This window comes from Balaenoptera physalus (genome assembly GCF_965194825.1).
Source record: "Balaenoptera physalus genome assembly, chromosome: 13".
Lineage (NCBI taxonomy): Eukaryota > Metazoa > Chordata > Mammalia > Artiodactyla > Balaenopteridae > Balaenoptera > Balaenoptera physalus.
This window is the reverse complement of record NC_138892.1, coordinates 68897174-68922921: the sequence shown is the minus strand read 5'-3', so window position 1 is coordinate 68922921 and position 25748 is coordinate 68897174. Positions and strand designations below refer to the sequence as shown.

General features: G+C 40.3%; 1 protein-coding gene and 1 long non-coding RNA gene across 2 annotated transcripts in view; one reads left to right on the top strand and one right to left on the bottom strand.

Moving 5' to 3' along the window:
- Positions 1 to 22226, bottom strand: part of DBX2 (developing brain homeobox 2) — a 44856-nt gene extending 22630 nt beyond the window's left edge. Inside the window, exons 1-2 of the mRNA XM_082422652.1 lie at positions 21547 to 22226; positions 6508 to 6603 (exon numbers count right to left, since the gene is read on the bottom strand). Coding sequence (XP_082278778.1) covers positions 6508 to 6603; positions 21547 to 21946 — 496 coding nt within the window. The 5' untranslated portion in view covers positions 21947 to 22226. The remainder of the gene's footprint in view (positions 1 to 6507; positions 6604 to 21546) is intronic.
- LOC309641923 overlaps positions 15475 to 25748 on the top strand; it is a 72108-nt gene continuing 61834 nt past the window's right edge. Inside the window, exons 1-3 of the long non-coding RNA XR_014252860.1 lie at positions 15475 to 21262; positions 22237 to 22336; positions 24570 to 24690. This is a non-coding gene — a long non-coding RNA (uncharacterized lncRNA). The remainder of the gene's footprint in view (positions 21263 to 22236; positions 22337 to 24569; positions 24691 to 25748) is intronic.

Here is a 25748-nt window from a genome sequence, read left to right as displayed (position 1 = left end):
GAAGAGTTTGAGAAGGATAGGTGTTAACTCTTCTCTAAATGTTTGATAGAATTCACCTGTGAATCCATCTGGTCCTGGGCTTTTGTTTGTTGGAAGATTTTTAATCACAGCCTCAATTTCAGTGCTTGTGATTGATCTGTTTATATTTTCTATTTCTTCCTGGTTCAGTTTCAGAAGGTTGTGCTTTTATACAAATTTGTCCATTTCTTCCAGGTTGTGCATTTTACTGGCATATAGTTGCTTCTAGTAATCTCTCATGATCCCTTGTATTTCTGCAGTGTCACCTGTTACTTCTTTTTCATTTCTAATTCTGTTGATTTGAGTATTCCCCTTTTATTTCTTGATGACTCTGGCTAATGGTTTATCAATTTTGTTTATCTTCTCAAAGAACCAGCTTTTAGTTTTATTGATTTTTTTTTAAACTTTGGGTTTGTTTATTTATTTATTTATTTATGGCTGTGTTGGGTCTTCGTTTCTGTGCAAGGGCTTTCTCTAGTTGCGGCAAGTGGGGCTCACTCTTCATCGCGGTGCGTGGGCCTCTCATCATCGCAGCCTCTCTTCTTGCGGAGCACAGGCTCCAGACGCGCAGGCTTAGTAATTGTGGCTCACGGGCCTAGTTGCTCCGCGGCATGTGGGATCTTCCCAGACCAGGGCTTGAACCCGTGTCCCCTGCAGTGGCAGGCAGATTCTCAGCCACTGAGCCACCAGGGAAGCCCCAGTTTTATTGATCTTTGGTATTGTTTTATTCATTTCTTTTTCATTTATTTCTGATCTTTCTGATTTCTTTCCTTCTGCTAACTTTGGGTATTTTTTGTTCTTCTTGCTTTAATTGCTTTAGGTGTAAGGTTAGTTTGTTCATTTGAGATTTTTCTTGTTTCCTGAAGTTTGCTATAAACTTCCCTCTTAGAACTGCTTTTCTTGCATCCCACAGGTTTTGGGTCATCCTGTTTTCATTGTCATTTGTTTCTAGGTATTTTTTGATTTCCTGTTTGATTTCTTCAGTGATCTCTTGGTTATTTAGTAGCATATTGTTTAGCCTCCATGTGTTTGTATTTTTTAGGTTTTTTCCTGTAATTGATATTTAGTCTCATAGTGTTGGGGTCGGAAAAGATACTTGATATGATTTCAATTTTCTGAAGTTTACCGAGGATTGATTTGTGACCCAAGATATGGTCTATCATGGAGAGTGTTCCATGAGCACTTGAGAAGAAAGTGTATTCTGTTGTTTTTGGATGGAATGCCCTATAAATATCAATGAAGTCCATCTTGTTTAATGTATCATTTAAAGCTTGTGTTTCCTTATTTATTTTCATTTTGGATGAACTGTCCGTTGGTGAATGTGGGGTGTTAAAGTCCCCTACTATGACTGTGTTACTGTCAATTTCCCCTTTTATGGCTGTTAGCATTTGTCTTATGCATTGAGGTGCTCTTATACTGGGTGCATAAATATTTACAATTGTTTTATCTTCTTATTGGATTGATCCCTTGATCGTTATGTAGTGTCCTTCTTTGTCTCTTGTAATAGTCTTTATTTTAAAGTCTATTTTGTCTGATATGAGAATTGCTACTCCAGCTTTCTTGTGATTTCCACTTGCATGGAATATCTTTTCCCATCCCCTCACTTTCAGTCTGTATATGTCCTTAAGTCTGAAGTGGGTCTCTTGTAGACAGCATATATATGCATCTTGTTTTTGTATCTATTCAGCCAGTCTATGTCTTTTAGTTGGAGCATTTAATCCATTTACATTTAAGGTAATTATCGATATGTATGTTCCTATTACCATTTTCTTAATTGCTTTGGGTTTGTTTTTGTAGGTCTTTTCCTTCTCTTGTGTTTCCTGCCTAGAGAAGTTCCTTTTGCATTTGTTGTAAAGCTGGTTTGGAGGTGCTGAATTCTCTTAATTTTTGCTTGTCTGTAGAGGTTTTAATTTCTCCATCAAATCTGAATGAGATCCTTGCTGGGTAGAGTAAACTTGGTTGTAGGTTTTTCCCTTTCATCACTTTAAATATGTCCTAACACACCCTCTGGCTTACAGAGTTTCTGCTGAAAGATCAGCTGTTAACCTTATGGGGATTCCCTTGTATGTTATTTGTTGCTTTTCCCTTGCTGCTTTTAATATTTTTTCTTTGTATTTTTTGATAGTTTGATTAATATGTGCCTTGGCGTGTTTCTCTTTGGGTTTATCCTGTATGGTACTCTCTGCGCTTCCTGGACTTGGTTGACTATTTCCTTTCCCATGTTAGGGAAGTTTTCGAATATAATCTCTTCAAATATTTTCTCAGACCCTTTCTTTTTCTCTTCTTCTTCTGGGACCCCTATAATTTGAATGTTCGTGCGTTTAATGTTGTCCCAGAGGCCTCTGAGACGACCCTCAATTGTTTTCATTCTTTTTTCTTTATTCTGCTCCCTGGCAGTTATTTCCACCATTTTATCTTCCAGCTTATTTATCCGTTCTTCTGCCTTGGTTATTCTGCTACTGATTCCTTCTAGAGTATTTTTAATTTCAGTTATTGTGTTGTTCATAACTGTTTATTTGCTCTTTAGGTCTTCTAGATCCTTGTTAAATGTTTTTTGTATTTTCTCCATTCTGTTTCCGAGGTTTTGGATCATCTTTACTATCATTACTCTGAACTCTTTCTCAGGTAGGTTGCCTATTTTGTCTTCATTTATTTGGTCTTGTAGGTTTTTACCTTGCTCCTTCGTCTGTAACATAATTTTTTGTTGTTACATTTTTTTTTTTTTTTTGATGGGTGGTTCTGTATTCCTGTCTTACTGGTTGTTTGGACTGAGACATCCAGCACTGGAGTTTGCAGGCAGTTGGATAAAGCTGGGTTTTGGAGCTTAAATGAGGACCTCTGGGTGGCCTCACTCTGATTAATATTCCCTGGGGTCTGAGGTTCTCTGTTAGTCCAGCGGTTTGGACTCAGAGCTCCCTCCACAGGAGCTCAGGCCCAACCTCTGGTCTGGGACCCAAGATCCCGCAAGCTTCGTAGCACAGTAAAAAAAAAAAAGAAAGAAAGAAAGAAAAGAGCAGTACAATATCAAAGAATAATAAACAAAATAAAATTAGAATGATAAAAAATATATTAGGAAAAATAAAACTATAATTGAAACAACTGCAACAAAGTAAAATAAAACCACACCAGAAAAAAGAAAAAGAAAGAAAAAAGGGGGAGGGGAACAAGCCAAAAGGAGAGAACAATAACAAAGTATAAAGAATAAAATAAAATTAGAAAAATAAAAGAATTGGAAAAATAAAAATATAAAAGAATCAACCACAATGAATCAACAAGGTAAAACAATCCCAATCTAAAAGAGGAAAAAAGAAAAAAAAAAAATAGCCTTGGCTATGGGGGTGAAGTTTAGGCAGGGGTGGAACTTAGGCAGGGTGGGGTTTAGGGTGGGGTGGGACCTAGGTGGGTGGGGGGGTTACGTTTGAGCATGGGGTGGGACGTTCAAGTGTGGGGCGGGGCCTCTGCTTAGGACCTGCGTGGAACAGGAGAGGCAGCACGTCACAAGGAGGGCCTCTGGAGTGTGGAGTTCCAGAGTTTGGAAGTAGCGCCGAGTGAGGGTGTGTGGGTGGGGCTTGGGTTCTGCACGGCAGGAGCGAGGCTCCAAGGGCAGAGGATTAGGCCTGGGAGCCCAACAGGCTTCCCGGTGCCGCAGTGGACAGGGAAAGCACTGGATGCGTTCCTCCACGCCACCCCCTATCTCCCCCAGGGTCTCCCCTGTCACCACTGCTGGACCTGTAACCATGGGTCAGTCCCACTGGGTGTAGGAACTCCTCCCCTCCCCCAGTCACCCCTCAGGGTGCTGGTCCTGGAGGTCCGGCCTTAACTTTTGCTCCCCCTTCCCTCCCTCCCACTCCCTCAGGACCCGCGTGGCTGGAGGGGGCCTCGGTGGGTAGAGGATCAGGCCTGGGATCTCAGCAGGTTCCTGGGGGTCCAAGTGGGCAGGGGAAACTTGGCCATGCTCCCTTTTGATCCTCTACCCTCCCAGTGGTTCCCCAATTTCCCCCTTCTGGTGTGGGATCCCTTTCCCTCACCCAGCCGCCCCTCAGGGGCGCCAGTCCCATCCCACCTCCACTTCTCCTCCCCCTTCCTTCCCCCCAACTCCCCATGTCCTACCCGGTTGTTGGGGGCTCCTCCCATCCCCTTAGGTGTCCGTGGTTCCCCACCAGTGCCTGGTAGGTGCCCTACTTGTGCGGAGACACGAATTCCTCATCCTCCTAGTACGCCATGTTGACTCCACCCTTCTACGCTGTTTTAAAATGCCAACTTAGAAATGGAGACAAACCAAGTGCATTCTCATCCTCAGTCTGAACTGTGCTGATTTTCCCCTTGTATGTTTTATTAAATAAAAAAGATAAACACAGGACTTTATAAGCCTCCAGGGATAGACACCACAATTTACAAAAGCTACACAAAAGGCATAAAGTGGGAAGGGCTGAGAAGCAGATGGAGAAAAATGAGACGTGCTTTGGGTGATTTTTTTCAAGCAGTCAAGATGAGGTTATCTAGGAAATGACTTTGGACTTACTTTTATGTGCTCTATTTAGTAAACTGGCCTGGGCATTAGTATACTTTTATGGCTTAGAAACTCATTAAAACACTACTATAAAATGAATACACACACACATTCACGCATACATGAATGTCCACCTGTTACATGGAATATTTTGGTACATTGCCCCTTACCTGTCTACATTTCCAGAGTTTCTAAAGTAGAAGACCAGTATTATACCAAGGTGAAAACACTGAAACTAGGGGTTGGACCTCTTTCAATCTCCAGCCCTGGAATACCACACTGAAGATTTAATTCCACAGAGATGCCACCGTGCTGTGGTATCAGATATTTGGGGTTTAAGTCTCTACTCCAGGCGTCCTTTCCTGATACTCTAATATATGGTGATAAATGTCTCCTTAATCTGTACAACAGTTTTCAATTATCCTCATAGGAGACCACCTTGAAGGAGCAAGAAAAAGGTTTAGTCATGGTTTCTATTTTTCTATTTGAATCAATACATTCTAGTTAAATGGACAATTAATAGGTCACTTCCAAAATAGTGTATCAGTCCCGGTTAATAAACAATCCCCACAGGGGATAATGGGCCCTATGTATTCAGCAAGTCCTGTATACACTCAGCTCATCCACTAAATCCCTTTTCAGGTGGACAGGGTTGTATGGGAAGATGAGCTAGAATGAGTCTATAAAAGTCAGTTTCATTCACTGCTTTATTTTTCAGCCAAGTGCTTTAAATGGTGTGCAGAAATTCACTTGGAATGTGAGACAGGAGAAAAGACTGACACACAGAGCCTTGCTTTATGACCATACAAAAGGGCAACTGACCCTTGCCCGAGCCTTTTCCCTGTGAAATGGTTCCGAAAGTTCATCTGCACAGTGAAAAATCGTGGTGAGGTCGCGTGTGGATGAGTCAAGTGAAAGTGACGATTGGTCACGGGTCTGTCACCCATTGTGGCCGGGTCCTGGCCATGTAAAGTGCTCTGTGGGAAAGTATCAGCCCCCTAAAGAGATACTCAGAAGCTTGCAGCTCATTAAACGGCCAGCATTTGCTGCCTCACTTGTCAGGAATCATTCTGTTGAGCAACTGCTCTCCTGAAACATTCATAAAACACATGCAGAGAGGCAACGGGGAATCTGAATTCAACCGTGATACAGCTCTGGACTTCTGCCTGACTCTACCCCTATTTCACTTTTCACCTGACAGAGCTGTTAACCTGAATCAATGTTTTCTCTCGGGCAGCTGAAAAAAATGCACCCCTCCTCTGGACTTCTTTATCATAAACTCGAATCCTCTGTCTACAGATTCTTAGCTGACCTAGAAATCTCAAGATCAAGGTGAACTTAATTTCTTTTTATTTTCAGTTAGACATTTTTTTCTTTGTGCGTGTGAGCGTGTGTGGGCTCTTCAAGTTTTTGAAAGTTGTCATTCTCCCTCTACCCTGCACACTATTACAATTGTGTAATGTTTGAAAAGTTCTCTTGAAAATATTTCCTACAACCCTGGTTGGTTTTCTTAAAGATCATAAGAGAAGGTATTTATCTCCTTTTACAATCTTGACAATTTTTGATTATTTTCCATGGATACCTAGTGACTTTCTGTGTCACATTTTCAGTTGAATGGAAATTTTACACAATTTCTTAGCTTTCTTCCCTTCCTTTTTCTTCTTTAAATAAGCATTGCTACACGTTTCAGAAAGAGCCAAACGGGTCCCTCTGAGATCTTTTACATCAAATGGAAAACAAGTTGCTTTCCTTGGTGTGTCAGCCCTGGGTTTCAATGCCATTAGAAGCTGCTCACAATCGCTCAGTGTGCTGAAGTTCGATAAATCTCTGGAAACCTCCTGAATAGGATCGCTGTGATTTTTAGCGAGGAATTATCTCCTTGCCATTGCATTACCAATTAGTTTTCCAGAGCACATTAAATCCTGCTGCTCTGGTTTACAGAGTAACTGAGGCATTGCTGATGAAGTATAAAAACTTACTTGGAAAAGCAGTGGGGGAGGCAGGGCGCCGACAGGACCCACCGCAGCACGACGAGTAGAATGGTGGGGCGCTCAGAAAAAAAGGCTTGGAAGGCGCTGCAGAGAAAGCGTTGATCACATTGATTAGCCATCTCTCTTAGACAGTATTCAAAATTCCAATTTCCCCAAAGTCATGGAGTAAAGCACTACATCTTCTGAGACTTAGTTAAACTTTTACTGGAATTAAGTCATTTTAAAGCAGGCTTTACCTGTCAAAGAGCTTGCTAAATAATTTAATCAAGATTTGGAAGCTGTGGTGTAAACAATCAAATTATCAAAACCAAACTTAGTCATTCGTTTTCTGTGTGGTTATAAGTAGTAAACATCAAATAGTCCTTTATCTAATATAACCTCGAGCAACACTGCCCAGGAGAACTCTCTGTGATGATGGACAAGTCCTCTACTTGCACTGTCCAATATGTATCCACTTGTCACATATGCCACTAAGCACTTGAAATGTGGCTAGTATGTCTGTGTAACTGAATTCTTACTTTAAGTTCTTTTTAAATTTAAATAGACTCATGTGTCTAGAGGCTTTCACATTGAACAGCACAGCTCTGGATATAATACTTACCAAGAAACAATCTGGATGTTACACACTTCAGTTTACTTTTTTAAGAGACGGTATTACTCTACTGTTTATTTTCAGAAGGTTCTTTGAAATACATAGATAGCTAGATTCCAAAGTTGATAATAGTTAATTTACCGAGCAATTCCATAATAAAAAGTGGTCTTTCTGATCACTTTTACATGTTTCAAAGTATTTGAGAATAGTAACATTTACTCTCAAGAGATATCTATTAACCTGAAAGCATTTGTGTTTATAGTATAGGGAGTTGCCATATAATTCTGCTCTTCTCATTTTATTAAACTATTCTATTCAGAACATTTTCAATTCATATACACGGAATAGTTATCATTACTCTTGTAAATAAAGAAACTTTACACTCTGTTCCTCAGTAGATGAAAAATAGCTATAAAGGATGTCACAGAATATTAATGGCTCTTCTTTATTGAGTACTTACTATATGCCAGGCTTTGGTTTAGTACCTTAGATACAAAATGTCCTTTAGTACAGTGGGGTTCAATACAATACAAAGATGGGTGATATTTCTTTAGGTGGGCAACTTGCTTTTACCATCACATACCCAGCAGAGTGCATGGCACATTCTAAATAGTCAAAAAATGTTCAATAAATGAATGAATAATCTTAAAACTAAGAAATAGAAAATCAGGAATTAACCTCTTCCCTGCTCCCCTGACACATCCTGAAACACAGTATCTTCCATAACAGGTGACCTTGAAATCTAGAACATGACTTGAAAATAAATATTTTTACTACTCTCCCTTCATTTTCAATGGAAACTTTTTTCTTTTCTTAATCATATACAGTGAATATTATTTTGCTACAAATACATGTCTTTTTAAGAACACAGTAATTTCAGACTCATATTTTAACCAACTGATAAGTACGTGTTTATTTTACCAGTATCTTTGAAGGATATATCAAAATAAGTATATAAGTGTATATAAGAATTTTATGGTCTCATGGTCCTTAATGTCTTTGAATTGCAAATTAATCATAATGCAGGGTCTTTTCTATAATGTGATGGAAAGTTGTCAATGTCAGTGTTTTTAGTTTTTAAACATCTGGATTTTCAAATAATAAAATGTCTTAATGCTACCTTGAAAATATGGCAACTAAGCAAAGTATGAAAAGGAGACCCACTTTGGTGCTCAATAAGTTCTATGAAACTTTTAAAAAATTTTCATTGTTATCATAAGTTGTTCTAATACTGACTGAAAAACCATCATAGAAATGATTAATCACTTTATATGAATTTGACATCTTAAATTATAAGAGTACGGCATTATTTAGGCAGAGTTACATTTTCTAATGTTTCTATGAATATATGAAGCACTCTGAAAAGTGGAAATATATTTCCCTGTATAAAAGTTACCTCATTATGTTTATTCTCAAGTATTTCTGTTAACTAACTTATTTCACCTCCAAACTAAACACTCCGTAGATAATTAAGTTATGGCTATTGTGCTGTTTGGCATTTTTTAAATTGAGGTAAAAGAAAAAGGCTGAGCCATGTTGCATTTACATACATGCGTGTAAGCATTTATCATGATAGTTGGAAATACACACACAAAAGAAATGTTTTTGCTCAATATCTAGTGTAGAAAATAAGCACATTAGTGATACTATTAAAATAACAATGCAGGACATGGACAAATTACAAATTTTACTATTCTAGCCAAAATGTTTCTCAGTCTAACCATATGGCCCTAAAATGAAAAAATAAAGAATTTTTTTTAAATTGCATGGTTCATTTGAGACAAGTGTTCAATTAAATTCATTTGTGATGATAAATGAGGTTCTGAGACATAGAATCTTAGTGTTAAATTTAACCAGAAAAAGTTTTAATCGAACAGTTTGTTATAGTGCTCTATATTATCCTATCTTAATATAGTAAAGCTGTAATCAAAATGACATTCTGCCTACAGTAGCAACTCTAGTGGCTAAAGAACTACATGTGACATGACCAGGCTTCAAGTTCCACTGTGTAGCATTTCTTCACCATTTAAAATCACCTCATTGACACACATATATTTACACAGATTAGTCAATTCCTAATTTCTATACATAATACACCTTGTTTAAGCTGGTTTATGTAGAAATCACTGTGAAATTCCAATTAAGTGCTCCATTTTTTTATGTGCTCCTACTTGGACATAAGTCAAATGCTAATCCAGCTGAGCATGTGACTGCAGGGATGTTGAATGGTGTGAGGAAATAGCCATTTAAAACAATGTAGTGCGTTAAAAACATGTATAACACTTTTAAGTGTTTGTAAACCACATGGTTTTTAAAGTGGTGGGCAAAAACAGAAACTCAAGTGTGATAAAAACAAAGTGACGAGTTAACAGATGCATTAAAACTTTTGTAAACCATTCAAGAACTACCTTGAAGAAGCTCTGAAAAGGGCAGAAAACAAGGCAATTTCAAGTAGATGATATGCATGTCAAAGCCCATGAGTATATAATCTAGATGCAGTCACTTTATCATTTATCATGAGAGGAACAATTCATTTTAGGCGTACTGAACAATATTTATGATAATACTATTTAAGGAATACCTCCTATACACAGGCACTGGACTGGCTATGCATTTAACACTTGCTATTTCATTCATTAATATTCAACCTCAAATGGGCAAGCATCTGGAATGTGGTGATGGCTGGTCTCAGCACATTTTTTAAAAGGCCAGGGAAACGCAGATATTTTAGCACAGTATGTAGTTATTAGCCATGAGGGATAAGGATGTCATGCACACAGACTGCCCGTTATCCAGTAAGAGACGGAGCCCAGAAAATGGACATCTCCACATCTCCCCAGCTTTCCATAAGAGAAAAACGAATGGCTTTCCCTGTGGCAAAAATGCGCGCTGTCAGGTTCTATAGCGTGATGTTAGGTTCCCTCAGCACAACACTTCAGGATACTCCAAATTGTGTATCCTGCCAACAAATCTGCCTTCTGGGTTCTGTGGGAATCTCTTACAAATTACAAACAAATGACTTAAAATTTCCGGAACAAGACTGTCTGAATCCAAATGACTAAAATCACCTGTTCACAGAAAACTTCATGAACTTTTCACTTCTTAATCAGATGTTCTGACTTATCTGAAGACACAGAATCAAACTATCTATTAATTATTTCGAATGTTTAATTAAGATGGGAACTTAGAGGCAACTTAATGGTGAACTGGCCTGGTTTGTTTGTCTTTTTAACTTAACTACACGGTTCTGTGACAAAAGCATCCCACAGTCAAGGATGGTTACAAGCCTAGCTACAGAAAAATTATTTTCAAAATTCTGTTGTCTAGAAAGCAAGCAAAACATTTTAAATTGTTTTTTATTATTTTCATTTTTCTTTACCAATGGAGAACAGAGTGCATCTACATGGGGTGAAACCACATTCTTTTTATTGTCATAGCAAACTGTGGTATTAACTGATTTGTGCTGACATTTCAAAGGACGGATCCTAAAGACTACTGATAAAACCTTCAAATAAATTTCAGGAGCTACTGCAATGCTATGCCGACTGGGCAGCACATTCTAGAAGGACAAGGAGAAACGAGAAAAGGTTCCAAGGTGTCTTACAAAGGCAACCAGAAGGTCAAAAAAATACCTCTGGGAAAGAATAATGGAATTAAATAATTTCAAAAGGATGGTTTTAATGACCTCCTTCAAGTGTTGGGTACATGGCACCGGGAATAAAGAAATCTAAACTCCTGACCTTAAAATACTACACAGTTGAACTGACTATAAGTAGAGTGGACCCCCCCAAAAGACTCTAAAGAATGACAACCAACTGTCTTGAGTAGTAAGACCTAAGAAATACCACTTATGAATAAGGTGTGATTTATTTTATCACACAACCTGGACAGAATTCATTTATGTGATTCACATGCAATCTTGCCTTCCATCAGAAGGCAAAGCAAGTAAAGTCATTCTTTACCTTTCTGCTCAACAGAAAACAAGAGAAGTCTGCATTTATTTTTGCCTTGAGTATTTCAGAGACAGCAAAACAAAGGTCTTAATGTTCTAGTACAGTTCATGAGAAGATAAACCAAATGCAGAGTCTACTTGTTTGATTCTGTCCTTTTAATTCCACGCAAATAATATTCATTGCATATCTACCAAGTGCCACATAATGCACCGTGTGCTGGGATGGCAAAGATTAAAAGAGGATAGCTTCCCTCCCTGGAAGAATTTCTACCTTTAAATGTTCCGTACCTTACAGGTCTGAATCTGCTGATCAAATAAATGAAATACAAATATCTTCATACTCCAAATTCAGTTTTGTCCTATAAAATCTGAGGCATTTTCCAAGGCCATGAGATCTAAACACATAGTACTGTGTGTTCCCCTAGCCAATGTTTCTCAACCCTGAATACACATCAGAATTATCTGGAGTGCTTTTCAAAGATACAGATGCCCAGGCCCCACACCAATTGGGTTAAATCAGGCTGGCGAGGAGTGGGCCCCCTAGTATACCATTTTTTTTCAAAAGCTGCACTCGTGATTATAATGTATAAGCAGGATGAGGCCACTGAAAAGAACACAAAAAAATGCCTGACATGCAGCAGGCACTCAATAAATGTTAGCCTTTATTCCTACCATTATTATATAATTTGGGATCGATTCTAAGACAGCATATAAAAAGAAGCAGCATGGTCCAGATTTCCACTAAAATATACTATCAAGAACAAAGAAAAGAATATTATTGTTAGGAAGCCTTTGTCAAAGAAGGCTTTAAGCAGGAAAAGCATCTTGATCTGGAAACTTGATTTGGAAAGTATTTGAACGGCAAAAGAAGAGAAAGAGGCATTCCAGGAAGGAAAGGTGGCATGAACAAAAGGAAAGAAGGCAAGGATGATGGTGACACCCAGGGCAGGTTAAGGAGACCAGCCTGACTGCTGGCCCAAGGCCAAAGATGTGAACATTAAGAATGTAGTTGGACACCCCAATGTTCACAGCAGCACTATTTACAATAGCCAAGACATAGAAGCAACCTAAATGTCCATCGACAGATGAATGGATAAAGAAGATGTGGTGTATACGTATATGTGTGTGTGTATACACACACACACACACAATGGAATATTACTCAGCCAAGAATGACATAATGCCATCTGCAGCAACATGGATGAACCTAGAGATTATCATACTAAGTGAAATAAGTCAGACAGAGAAAGACAAGTATCATATGATACCACTTATATGTGGAATCTAAAAAAAATAAGATACAAATGAACTTACTTACAAAACAGAAATAGACTCACAGACACAGAAAACAAACTTATGGTTACCAAAGGGGATAGCGGTAGGGAAGGATAAATTAGAAGACTGGGATTAACAGATACACACTACTATATATAAAATAGATAACCAACAAAGACCTACTGTATAGCACAGGGAACTATACTCAGTATCTTGCAATAACCTATAAGGGAAAAGAATCTGAAAAAGAATATATATATGTATAACTGAGAAAAAAAAGAATGTGGCTGGAGGAGCTAAATGCAATTGATGGAATGAAGGTCTTGAAGGACAAACTGAATATTTTTATTTGATCTGATAGTCAAATGGGGATAATTAAGGTTTTCCTAAATAGCTTGATGATATGATGAAAGCTACATTTTAAAAACAGGGGTTAAACGGAAGGATTCTACTGTGGTCATATGCTGCGTGGCAAGAGGTAACAACCAGTTGTTTGGACACTCCCACCAGCATCTTCTCTTCTGTCCTCACAACACCAACAAGTGGGTGGAGTCTGGCTTTTCCTCAAGCTGTGGGGTTCTAGTTCATTGCAATTATCAAAGGTAGTCCCTACCTCTGCTGCCTCTCCCTTCAAGGAGTCTTCATTAGACAACTTCCAAAAAATGAGCAAACTTTGAGGAAATCCCTTGCTCTTTATATCATAAAGTCAGTGTCACAGAAGAGAATACCATGGCAGAACAGTACCTGTAGCTCTCAAAACTCTAAAATCCTCAATAAAGCCTCCTTGAGTTCCCAGCTCTACCACCATATCTGATTAATTCCTTCACTGCTCTCCTCCAGCAGGAGACAGACCTGCCAGAAACTGTGTCTGATGATGGTTATCCTAATTTTACCTTGTGGCAGACTTTAAATGGTTGCAAATTATTTGGCACTCCTCCCATTGAGAGCCACCTCTATTTCCTCTTCTCTTGTATTTGGGATAGTCTTGCTGCCTTGCTTGACCAAGGGATATGGAAGAAGTGACATTCTGGAACTTCCAAGGCTAGGTTATAAGAAGACTTACAGCTACTGCCTGGGTTTCCGGGAATGTTGCTCTTAGAACTCTGCCTTTCAGAACCCAGGTGCCATGGTATAAGAAGCTCCAGGCCCTTGGAAAATCCAAGTGTGAATGCTGGAACAGCTCTAGTTGAGCACCCCATCAGCAGCCAGCAACCCTGTCAGCCAAGCGAGTCAATGGACGTCCCTCTTGGACATCCAGCCCAGCTGAGCCCTCAGATGATGGCAGCCCCAGCTGACCTCTAATTGCAACGAGATTCCAAGTGGGAACCACCCAGCTGCGCCCTGTCAGTCCACGAAACCGTGAGAGAAAATAATAAATTGTTCCTTTAAGCCTCTAAGTTGTGAGATGGTTTCTTCACGGCAATACCCCTTTTCCAGTATGTATTTTACTTATGGCGGAAGGGTGGAAAGCTGTCTTTCACATCTTTTCCCCGTATGTTGTCAGTGGGCTCTTGAGGTATGTGGTTGAAAGTCAAATGGTGAGCCTAACATCCGTGCTCATTTTGAAATGAGGCTCAATGCAGTTACATGAACTGCTTAGGATTATATAATCAGTAATTTAAAGACCTTAGATTTGAATCTAGACTTCAAAAATTAAAGAAATACTGCTAAAGCCAGCTCAGAAAACTATACATTCTTTTAAAATTGACTCAATTGGCCATTTATGCTTTGGAAAAGGTTTTGGCAAACTTTTACTATAAAGGGCCAGACAGTAAATACATTAGGCTTTGCAGGCCATGTGGTCTCTGCTGCAGCTGTTCAATGTGTAGTGCGAAAGCACTTATAGAAAATACGTAGACAAACAGAAATGACTCTGCTCCCGCTTTGAAGAATCTGACTGCCTTTTGGTTTCAGACCCAATCTAACTCTAGGGTAGGTTCAACACACCTAAACTCAATCCAGTCCTAGGTTAGTCTAATAAAAAAATTCACCAGCAGTCATGGTTTTTATTCTCTTTTAATGTACATAAATCTTCTCAACGAATAATTCCTCCACATATTTTAATTTTGAAAGTATTAGGGATTTAAATTTTTAAGGAAGAAGGAATTTTGAGTCCTCTCAAGAGGACTGGTATAAATGTATATATTGTATATTCTATTTCTGATGGCCACTTAGAACTAATGGAATCAAGGCTGTTATGGCATGCGTGGTGCCTGAACATGTGAAAGAAAAGGGAAAAACCTAGTTCATCTTTGGAATATCTATAAACAAGAAGGCAATTAAATATTCAGCAATATATAGAAAAAGACCTGATGGTTTATTTTCCTTTCCTTTTCCCCACGCTTTGTTTGATTCTGAAACAAAAGTCTAAAAACTTATAGAGGCTTTCTGACCTTTGACTTCAGAGAATTTTAGTGCCTTAAGTTTACTGTTCATATAACTTACAAAAAGAGTGTGCCCCTGAAATACTCCCGACTAATAGCTGGCTGACAAAATGAATAACGCTGTTAAAGATAAAATCAGTTATGGTAACTTTATATAAAGTGATGAATCACTCAGCATTGCCAAATCAAGTATTGACTGGAGGCTAAAAAGAATGAAAGGGAGAGATTTCATTAAAAGTGGAAACATTACTGAAAGTAAAATAAAATATTTTTGGAATAAAATATACAAGGGTCTGCTAAGCATATTATATGTTAAGGCAAAAATCCAATTTCTTACTAAGAAAGTTGAAAATGGAAGCATGATCTAATGAAGTCTTTAAAGAAGGATTCTAGCAAGCATTCCTAGATAAAAATCATATTGTTGGGCCTCCCTGGTGGCGCAGTGGTTGAGAATCCGCCTGCCAATGCAGGGGACACGGGTTCGAGCCCTGGTCTGGGAAGATTCCACATGCCGTGGAGCAACTAGGCCCGTGAGCCACAATTACTGAGCCTGCGCGTCTGGAGCCTGTGCTCCACAACAAGAGAGGCCGCGATAGTGAGAGACCCGCTCACCGCGATGAAGAGTGGCCCCCGCTTGCCACAACTAGAGAAAGCCCTCGCACAGAAACGAAGACCCAACACAGCCATAAATAAATAAATAAATAAATAAAATATTTTTTTAAATACTTAAAAAAAAAAAAATCATATTGTTTCTTTCTACAGTTTGCCTTTTTATTCCTGACAGACTCCAGGTGCATTTGAATGAAAACAAGGTGATTAAAAATTTTTAATTTTAAATTAATTTTTTAAATTTTTAAAAAATTTTAATTTTTAAAAATTGTTTTTAATTTGACTTAAAAATTGTGTACCTTCACTGTGGAAAGAAAAATGACAGTAATTAAGGTAAAAAACTTTATTTAGGGCCTCTGTTAACCCAAGATTAAGTGGACAAACACTGTTTTAAGAGCTACGAATCAAGCCTCCCCAAAAGATATAAGATGGATTCTAAAATTCTGGGAGATATCAGCAAGAGAAATAGTGCAGTGGAAAGTAGGTTGAGGAGAAAATAAGGTATTTACCCCCCAACTCTAACATAAAAACACATTTCTTACGCAAAATATTTGATAATCCTATTGATTAATGACTTATAAGACTTTAGAAAAACCTTATAAAGCAAAGTTACATAGAAATATGAAATAATAGATAGCTAGTGGAAAGCAGTCACATAGCACAGGGAGATCAGCTCGGTGCTTTGTGACCACCTAGAGGGGTGGGATAGGGAGGGTGGCAGGGAGGGAGACGCAAGAGGGAAGAGATATGGGAACATATGTATATATATAACTGATTCGCTTTGTTATAAAGCATAAACTAACACACCACTGTAAAGCAATTATACTCCAATAAAGATGTTAAAAAAAAAAAAAGAAATATGAAACAAATGGTAACTTATCAGTGACTTTTTTTATGAATCCAGCAAAAACTTTACATTATGACTTCAAATTATAGAAGTTAAAAACTAAATCAACATAAGCAGGATACCAAACAAATAAAATCTGCCTCAGGAATTCAGACACATTATAAACCAATCTCACAACATGATCCAATGGCTGATTTGTTAACTCGTAGCATTTGAGAATAAAGAAATTTAGGACTCTAAAAAAAAAACAAAAAACACATTTGTTTAAATATTTGAAAGACGATAACATTTTTGCTTCTGTAAAAACTTTCATAGCAATGAAGCTAAAAGTATTTTATGAACACAGCTATGACCTATGTTGCTTCCCTTACTTTCAACTTGATACCATCTCTATCATTGTTCAGCAGCAAAACTAACCGTAAGATGTCTTCTTACAGCAAAAAGAGACTTTTTCTGGCGGGCACAAGAACAGGATGGAGGCGGCACACTCCAAAAGGAACACAACGGAGTCTAATGCACAGCATTGGGTCCCACATCTGAGCCACATTGATGGCAAACAAAAGTAGCTAAAAATCACTGTTGGCAATTCTTTTAAGTTGCCCACAACACATGACATCCTTTGGTTTCCTGACATGACCCTGAACCCTTTGGAGCCTACGTTTACTTCTGCATAAATCCGTACGCAATTTTCTGGGCATTCAAACCACTGTGCCTCTTAAAATAATCCTCAAATCCCTAAAGTGAGTAAGAGTTAAGGGAGAAATTCTAAAATGTTCCTACTTGCCTACTGGATTTACTCCTATTTGATTATTAAACCTCAGTAATAAAGCTTCAATACCTGTTAACAGATTGAAATTTCTTGCTGTTAAAGCAAAGTAGAGAAGCATGTTTTAGGGATTGAGAGAGGGATAGGTGCTAAAGTGAGAGGCAAATAAAATGCACATAAATTGCTACCCTTTTGTCATTCCAACTCAGACATTATTTTGGAGGGAGTGTGGTTTTCTCAATCTGAACCAGAAGTAAAAGGCCTGTCTCTTAGTCCTACTGGTTCTCTTCACTGCAATAACTTCCTGAATCTGAAGTTTATGAACTTGGGGACCATATAACAATTTGTTCAGAGCTGATTCCTCATGAACTATGTAAAAGTTATTAATATGTTAATATAAATCCAAAGATATGTTGAGCAGATTATTTTAAAAAGTACAGGTATAGTAAGAATATTGTTTGGTATTATCTACAAATTCCACCAAAGGATGTTTGGGGTGATGGCCTGAGCAAGGAGCTACCAGCATGGGTCCCATCACTATCCTTTTCTGGATCCCCCATTCTCTTTGTCCTGGTTCTGGGTCAGTATCATCAATAGTCAAGATTCTGTGACTTTAATTTGCCAAAATACACCTAGAGCATAGCGTCAGCCAAAATAAATGACAAACTCCGGCTTTATAAATCAAAGCACAGTCTTCAGCTGGACTGGATTCCCCACCTGGGGCACAGATTCATCTTCTTCTCCCTCCCCAACGTGCCTAAGATGTAAGAGGAGCTATTTTATGTCACACTTTCAGTGTATCTCAGTGAAAGCGGATAAAACTACCAGTTGGAAAAAAAAAACATAAGTGCAAGTAGTTTAAGACAGAGTCAAGGATTAATAGGTCAAGAGTATCTGGGACTGTGAGGTGGACAAGAAAATCAGAGTGCACGTGACGCATTAATTAACAACCCTAAAGGGGCACCAGAAAACATACTATGGATCCGTTTCCATTTCTGTACTACATGGCACAACCTACTCGACAAAATTACTTTAAAAAAAAAAGAACAGTTCAATTCAACTATTCAGAATAAACATTTGCTTTCTAATCCTCTTATATGCAGCACTAGGAATAGATTTAATAATCACTAAAATTACATTCAGGAAATTATCTTCATTTCAAACACTTTCTAAAATGTTTAAAATAACAAATGTTACTGAAAAGCAAGGCTATTTTTTTCCACTTACTTTGAAGAAAATTGGTGGCATAAGTAAGAGAAATTTAAAATTTTCAGCTTTTTACATTTCAGGACCCTCTTTAATATACAAAAACATGGATATTTAAATCTAGCACAATAGCCACCAAATAATGACATTAATGAACTTCTGGGGGAGGATCTCTGATGATTAGGATTTACTTGAAAAACCTGGTTTCCATTAATAAACTATAATATCCAAAATTCTTTTTTTCACATACAACCCCTGGAGGTGAATCTACTCAACTACCTGTTATCACACTCAACATGCTCCTTTCAAACTTTGAAGAATGCCCTCTGATTTTTTAAGTTTTTAAACTACTCTATATACACAACTTGACAACATACAGCTATGGAATGTTCCTTTGCTTGCTCTAAATACTTAAAGGCTTGCCAGTTTTCAGGGATGAAGTACTGACAGCTAAACTTTCATCCATAATCTGTAAACCTGTGTTACTAACTGTCACCACCTTTCAGACACGTGACAAGATGAAGGGGAAGGCCAATTTCTTTCCTTATGGGCTCAGATATAACATCCCCATCTGATTTATTATTGTGATACATGCAATTGGTTATCCCATAAGCCCTCGTTAGTTTTCTCACATTCAATGAAAGACTAATCCAAGGAATCTGGAGATTTGGGGCAATTTTCTTCTCTTTCACAAGACCACAGATGTTTAAACTGATACTTCAGACAAAAACAAAATTAGGAAGTGGAATAATCTTTGTAGGAAAAAATTGGCCTATTATGAGAATTAAAGCAGCTAACAATTATGAAAATGCTTGGTAAACCATAAAGTAGGACAGAACATGGGCTATAAGCTTCACAGGGGCAGAGACAGTCATCTGTTTTGTTCACTGATTATCCCAATGGCCTGGAACAGTCTGAACACATGGGAGACAGTCAGTAAGCATTTGCTGAATGAATGAACTATATGGTATAATTAATAGTGGGTAACAAAAATAATGAAGCCGAAATGCATGCAGTGGCATAAATCCCCTAGTTAAATGGTGCTGTCTTTCACCAATGCCCTTAAAAAGAACTCCGGGGTTTTCTTATTCAACATCTAGACTGGTGCACTCAACAAATTAAGTTGAGAAAAAAATGAGTAGTCAAATACACCGAAATCATTAAAATCACATTTTGTGATCCACTCCTAAGTTAGTGTCTAAAGGATTAGAACTGGTTGTTCACTGACGTTTCAGAAAGAAGTATTTTATCGTTCTGAAAACAGTAGCTTTTCTAAATCTCCTTTCTACTCTTTACAGAACGTCAATCACTATTTCATCCTCCTCTAATTTTCAGGTGATAGCTAACACTGTCAGCACTCATTATAACTTCATAATTCTACACAGTACAAAAGAATTTCCACATTTGGTAGGGCAAGAATCTGTCATTTAAATAAAACTGGAGCACGGTTCAGAAAGCTATATTCTCTGTCAAAATTTTTTTTAAATGTTCTTAAGCAGCATATTTGTGGGCACAAATTTATGGGGTTCTAATCTTAAGATATTTTTTGAGTTTCAAAAATTAAATGCACTCTTCACAAGAATGATTTTTTTGAAATAAAAAGTTATTTGTTCAAATAAAAATTAACCTAGGAAAACATCAAATCTTCAATAAGGACTGAAAAAAATATTAGGAAAAATATAGGCTTAAGCTATATGAAAATACTTCAAAGTGAAATTTAAGTTCTTTTACTCTCAATTATTCCAAAACGCATTTTTGCATTTTGATACTTTAATAAGTGTACAAGAATGAATATGTTCTTGAAAATAAAAATAATGTAGTTAGGAAACCCTTTACCCAATAATTGTAACATTTTGAATGAAAATGAATAGGTATACAAAATTATTTTTCCGAGTTATTGGAATGTCTGCATTTGATTCGCATTTGGTTTACTTAAATTTAACCTGTAAAATCTACAAAGGTTAAAATTAACTTTTTTGAGGAGCCAGGCATTATCAAGAGCAACTTAAGAATTCTTGAAAAACAGCTTCGATGAACACAAACCACCAAAAGTTATACAAATCACCAAATTTTCTTGAAAATGTTATTTTTATGAGTCATTATTTACCAGCTCTTGTCTACACGAACCTGCTTTATACGTTTCTAATTTTCCTAATACTTCAAAAAGAACAGAGTGGCCCAGATTTCCAAGGCACATAAACTGTCTTCACTGTACTTGTTCCTCTCCCAGGGTGCAAAAAGGCTGCCTAGAATTTAGGTTTTACACTATGTGAATGAGACCGGTGCTTATATAATTATATTTGTTCCATTCTGTTAGTAACCATTTCAAACTGAAAGACCAGGACAGGTTCTAAACATGTTCAATTCTATAAAGCCATTAGCAATAAATTTGATTCGGCAGTTTGGTGGGACAATGAAATCTGCTGAAAAAGCGTCTATTAGTCATTCTGGACAAACCCACCGGGATTTAAAGAATGAGTTAAGATCGTCCAAGGACGCAAGCCAAAAAAAAAAAAAAAAAAAAAAAATTAATCCAACTGGATCTCAGTTTTTGAGTCTCTAAGAGGCTTTCCCTTTCTCACTGCCAATTTCGGCAGCCCCTCCGTAAGCTTTAGCTAATATATTGACTAAACTGTCCGCATCCTCTTCCCAGTCACAACACTTAGGTTTTATTCGGCAATTAAAACAAGCAAACCAAAACTGCCCTTCTTTTGGTAAATTCTCATTTATTGGTGAACTTCCTACTCCGGGTGCCAATTAGGCTGTTCCAGCTCAGCACGAAAAAAAAAAGCCAGCCTCGATTTTCTTGTGTCTTAGTGATCCAAAATATAAGAGTGAAGAAAGCCAAAACTTTGCGCAACTCTTTTTCCAAAGATCTCTGCGAGCGTTCTACAACCGCCTCGACCGTCGCAACGGTTTGAAGAGGCAAAAGTCCCCAAAGCGGGCCGAGCGAGGCTCTCCGAGCCAAGAACTTTCCAGAGAACGGGTGTCGCGCGGCCTCCGGGACAGGAGCGGGCGGGTGGAGACGCTGAACTTGGGAAACCCCGTGAAACTGGTCCTGCGAACCCAGAGATCTCAGGACCGGGGCTGCCCTTTCGCCTAAAGCCAAGAGGTGCCTCCAGGGTTTCTTCAAAAAGGCCTTAAATTCAAGGCAGCCCTACCACTTGTAGAAAGAGGGGACGGAGAGGAAGCTGGTGGTACGCGAAGGGGAGGAAAATCACAATTAGTGGTGGTACCCTCCTCACCCCCGAGGCGGCATCTCCACCGAATCTCTAGGTGCTCTCGGAAGGTCCAGGCCCGGGCGGATCCCTGCGCACTAGGGCCGGCGAGCCCAGGTCTCGGGACCCGCAGGCCAAGAGGCGCCGCGCGCAGCTGGGGAGGGGAGAGCGGACTCACCTGGGGTTGATGGCTGGAAGGCACAGTCTCGGTCCCCCGGAACCCGGCCCGGCAGCCTGGCGCCGTCCGCCGAGGGGCTGAGCACTTGAAACGCCCACCGCGTGCCGTAGGGCGCCGCGCTGGGGCTGACTGGTTCTGCCGCGGGGCACAGCTTGAGCGGAACCGGGCTGGCGGGCAGGGGCCGGACCTGAGCGCCCGCGGCGAGAGCTGCTGCCGGGCCGTGGGGCGGGGGCGGTGGTAGCCTGTGCGGCGGGGCGCTCCCAGCCCGCAGCAAGTTCTCGATCAGGAAACTCTTGCCCAGGTTGCCGAAGCCCGGCGCGGCGGGGAAGTTCAGCAGCGCGGAGGAAGCCACCACGTCCCAGTAGGCGCCGGCATGGGCCGCCACGGCGCTGGGGAGCATGTTGCGGCGCCCCGGACCGCTGCGCGCCCGCTTCCGGACCCGCGCCCCGCGCGCCGCCTCCCGCAACGCTGGAGCGCGCTCAGCCGGGAAAGGAGGCGAGAGCACCGCGGACGCCGGCGGGCTGGGAAAGATATTATTTTCTGGGCTGGGCGTTTTTTTAAAGGAGGGGAGGAGTGAGTGTGGGAGGGGGGAGCTGTGCGTTTCCCCTGCCCGCGGCGTTGGCTCTGGGGGCGCCGGGGGAGTCCCTCCCGCCCTCTGTGCAGATCCAGACTTTTTTTTTTTTTTTCTAGAAGGCTGGAAGGTGTGTCCAGCCCATCCATTCATGTCACCCGGCCCACAAAGTGACAGACGCGGCCAACAATAAGGGCAACTCCGAGAGTCCGAGCTTTGGTAAGGGGAGGGGACGCGTAGCCGCAGGAGACGGGAGTGGAGGCGACGGAAACCGGGCGCTCGCCCCTTCCCAGCAGCCCGGCCCCGGCCCTCGCTAGGGAGCCAGCTCTGCCCCGGGGGCGCCAGGGCGCCTGGACGCCCTCGCGGAGCGCCCTGAGCGCGGGCGGCGCTGGCACCTGGAGAGCGCTCGGCGGACCACCTGTTGGGCGACCCCTGGCTCTCCCGTGTTGGTGTCACTTCAGGGCATCCAGGGGAGGAGAATGGGAGTCACCAGTGTCTTGAAGGGCTATAGTCATCAGAGAAAGCCACACGTGTTACTGAGACTTGTTGTGGTACAGATGAAAAGGTACCTTTTAAAGACTGGGTTTGTTCGCGTATTGAATGTGGCCCCTGTTTGTTTAAGAGGAAAAGAAATGTTTTTCTTGAAGACCTTTTAAGAAGTTTCTCAGTTTCCAGCAATTCATTTCCAGTGACTTTTTAGTAAGATTTGATTTAGGAAGCACTCAAGAAGAGGTGATCTAATAAATTTTGATCTAGAAAAGGGGATCTTGGTTGGAGTTGGTTAAGTGGCAAACGACAGATGCTTGAGTCCAAAACCCGGGAAGAAAGCCACCACCAAACCAAAGGTGGCTGGGGCCTCCTCAGAGACCCGGGTGTGAACACTGAACTCCTTAGAATTATAGTTGCTCTTTTTTCTTTTTTACCCTAGAATTGTGGGTATTTTCAATTTATTGACAGTCTGCCAAATAGAGACAGGACAGGTGAAAAAAGCATGTGTGTCATTAAAAGTTCTAGTTAACCACAAGGCAACCTCATTTTTAAAATTTATTTATTTAAAAAAAGTATTTATTTACAATTTATTTATTTATTTATTTATGGCTGTGTTGGGTCTTCGTTGCTGCGCGTGGGCTTTCTCTAGTTGTGGCGAGCAGCGGCTATGCTTCATTGTGGTGCACGGGCTTCTCATTGTGGTGGCTTCTCTTGTTGCAGAGCACAGGCTCTAGGCGTGTGGACTTCAGTAGTTGTGGGACGCAGGCTCAGTAGTCGTGGCTCACGGGTTCTAGAGCGCAGGCTCAGTAGTTGTGGCACATGGGCTTAGTTGCTCTGCGGCATGTGGGATCTTCCCAGACCAGGGCTCGAACCTGTGTACCCTGCGTTAGCAGGCAGATTCTTAACCACTGCGCCACCAGGGAAGTCCCAGCAGCCTCATTTTGCTCATGACTGTCTATGTCAATGGAGTGTTTACACTGTGACTTCTCTGTCAGTTCACACTTCCCACTACCACTCTCCTGTGCAAATTTAGATGCATTTATTTAGAGTACAGTTTTTAAAGGATGTCTGCAAAGTTTGGGGGTCACATGTATAGTTTTACTCTTTACCCTAAGAATAATTTTGTCCCTAGCTTCCATTTACTTAAAAGCTGGCTGGAGTTGCCAGATTTGTGAGATAAATTTCCTCTTGAAAATTCACCTGGTTGATCTGTGTTTCATTTACACTTGGTATGTCCAAAGATTTTTAAAGGTCCACCCTTCCCTGCTGCTGCCAAATGGGAGAGAAGTTTCTGGCAAGGCTGGTGCCTGTTACTAATATTCATTCACTTACTGATTTAATCAACATACCTTTACAGAGCATTTCATTGTATATTGAGCACTTGTGGTGGTCCTGGGAATATATAGAGTAAAGAAAGATCTTGTCCTTGCCTTGTAGTTCACAGCCTAGTGAGGAAGAAAAACAAGTAACATCTTGTAATTTGGAGAGAAAAGTGTGAGAAAGCTTCCAGAAGTCTCCCCTAAACTGAGTCTTAAAAAGTGGACCGTGGTTGAGGATAGGATGTGAAGTAGTCACCTTTGAGATTAGCAAGGAATAGAGAGATTACATCATCGCTGCCATTCCTGTATCATAGCCACCATTTATCCAGTGTTTACATTTAGACAGATATAGCACTAAGCACTTTACACATTTTAACTTGTTTATCTCCACAATAATCTTACAAGGTTGGTGCTATTGTTATCCCAGTGTTGCCATGGAGCCCAGAGACATTTAAGTAACTTTCCTAAAACTGCACAACTACCAGAGTGTTAAGGCTGAGACACAATTTAAACTGGATGATTCCAAAGCCTTGGAACCTTTAAGTTCAACTGTCACCCTCTCCACAAACCTGATTTACCACGCTAAATGGTGTTGCCTGGCCGTTCGAAGAGGGGCTGAAAAACAAGTATTCCTTTTTTTTTAGGGGAAGGTGACAGTGAAGATTTGAGCAAAGAAACTATTGGTCAGCCAACTTGCCGCAGACGGATAAGAGGCAACTGGAGAAATCCAGACACAAGATGATGTGGAACTTAATAAAGTTAATGGTAAGAAAATGGAATGGAGGAGATAAATATTGTAATGATTGAATCAATAAGACTGGATAATGCACTTCTCAGCAGGGGGTGACCCCCCTCCCTCCCCAGGGGACGTTTGGCAATGTCACAACTATTGGTTGTCACAACTTGGCGGGGGCCAGCGGTTAGCTACTAGCACCTAGTAGCTGGAATCCAGGGATGCTGTTAAACATCTTGTAATGCACAGGACAGCTCCCAGCCTGAAATGTCAGTAGTGTGTGGTGGCTGAGAAAGCTCAGCTGTAGAGGATAAGGGAGGAATGTAGGAGCACTTCTCTGACTTCTCTGGTGTTCTGGTTCAGTGACTGAGCAGATGCCCACTTATGAAGATGGGGACTTGTAAGAGGAGGAGCAGTTTTACATGGGGGTATGAACAAAAAGATGGAGATGGATGTTCTGGTTGTTTATGAAATCTGCGAGGGAGAATGATGTAGTGAAAAGGGAAGTGAGTCAGGAGATAGATGCTGAGGGATACCAACATGGAGGGATGGAAAAAAGAAAGAGGAGCTGTGAAGGAGACTGAAAAAACAATCAGTCAAGATTTGAAGACAGAAACCAGGAGAGAATGGTAGACAAGGGAGAGACAGTTTCAGAAAACTGTGAATGGCAAGCTTTGGTAAAGAACTGCTGTATGCTTAGCGGTTTCTTCTTCCAGCTGGACAAAAGCCACAGTGCATTTCCCAGCCTCCCCTGCAGGCTGTGTATGGCCGATGGAGTAAGAGGGGAAGTGATCTATTTCTCCTCCAGGGCTGCCCCCTGGTAACAATGCACACAGTCCTCTGCACTCTTTGCTCTTCAGCCACCAGGTCAGAGGTCCAGCTGAGGACCCGAAGTCCCCAGGGCATGGTGGAGCCACAAGGCGAAAGGAGCCTAAGTCCCTGAATCACCCTGGAAGGCCAGTGACCATGAATATTTCCATGAGTAAGTTATGACATAAGCAAAAAGTAAACCTTTATTAGCTAATGCCATTAAAATTTAAAGAGTTGATTTCCACAGCATATCCTCACTTACCTTAGTTAATATGCAACT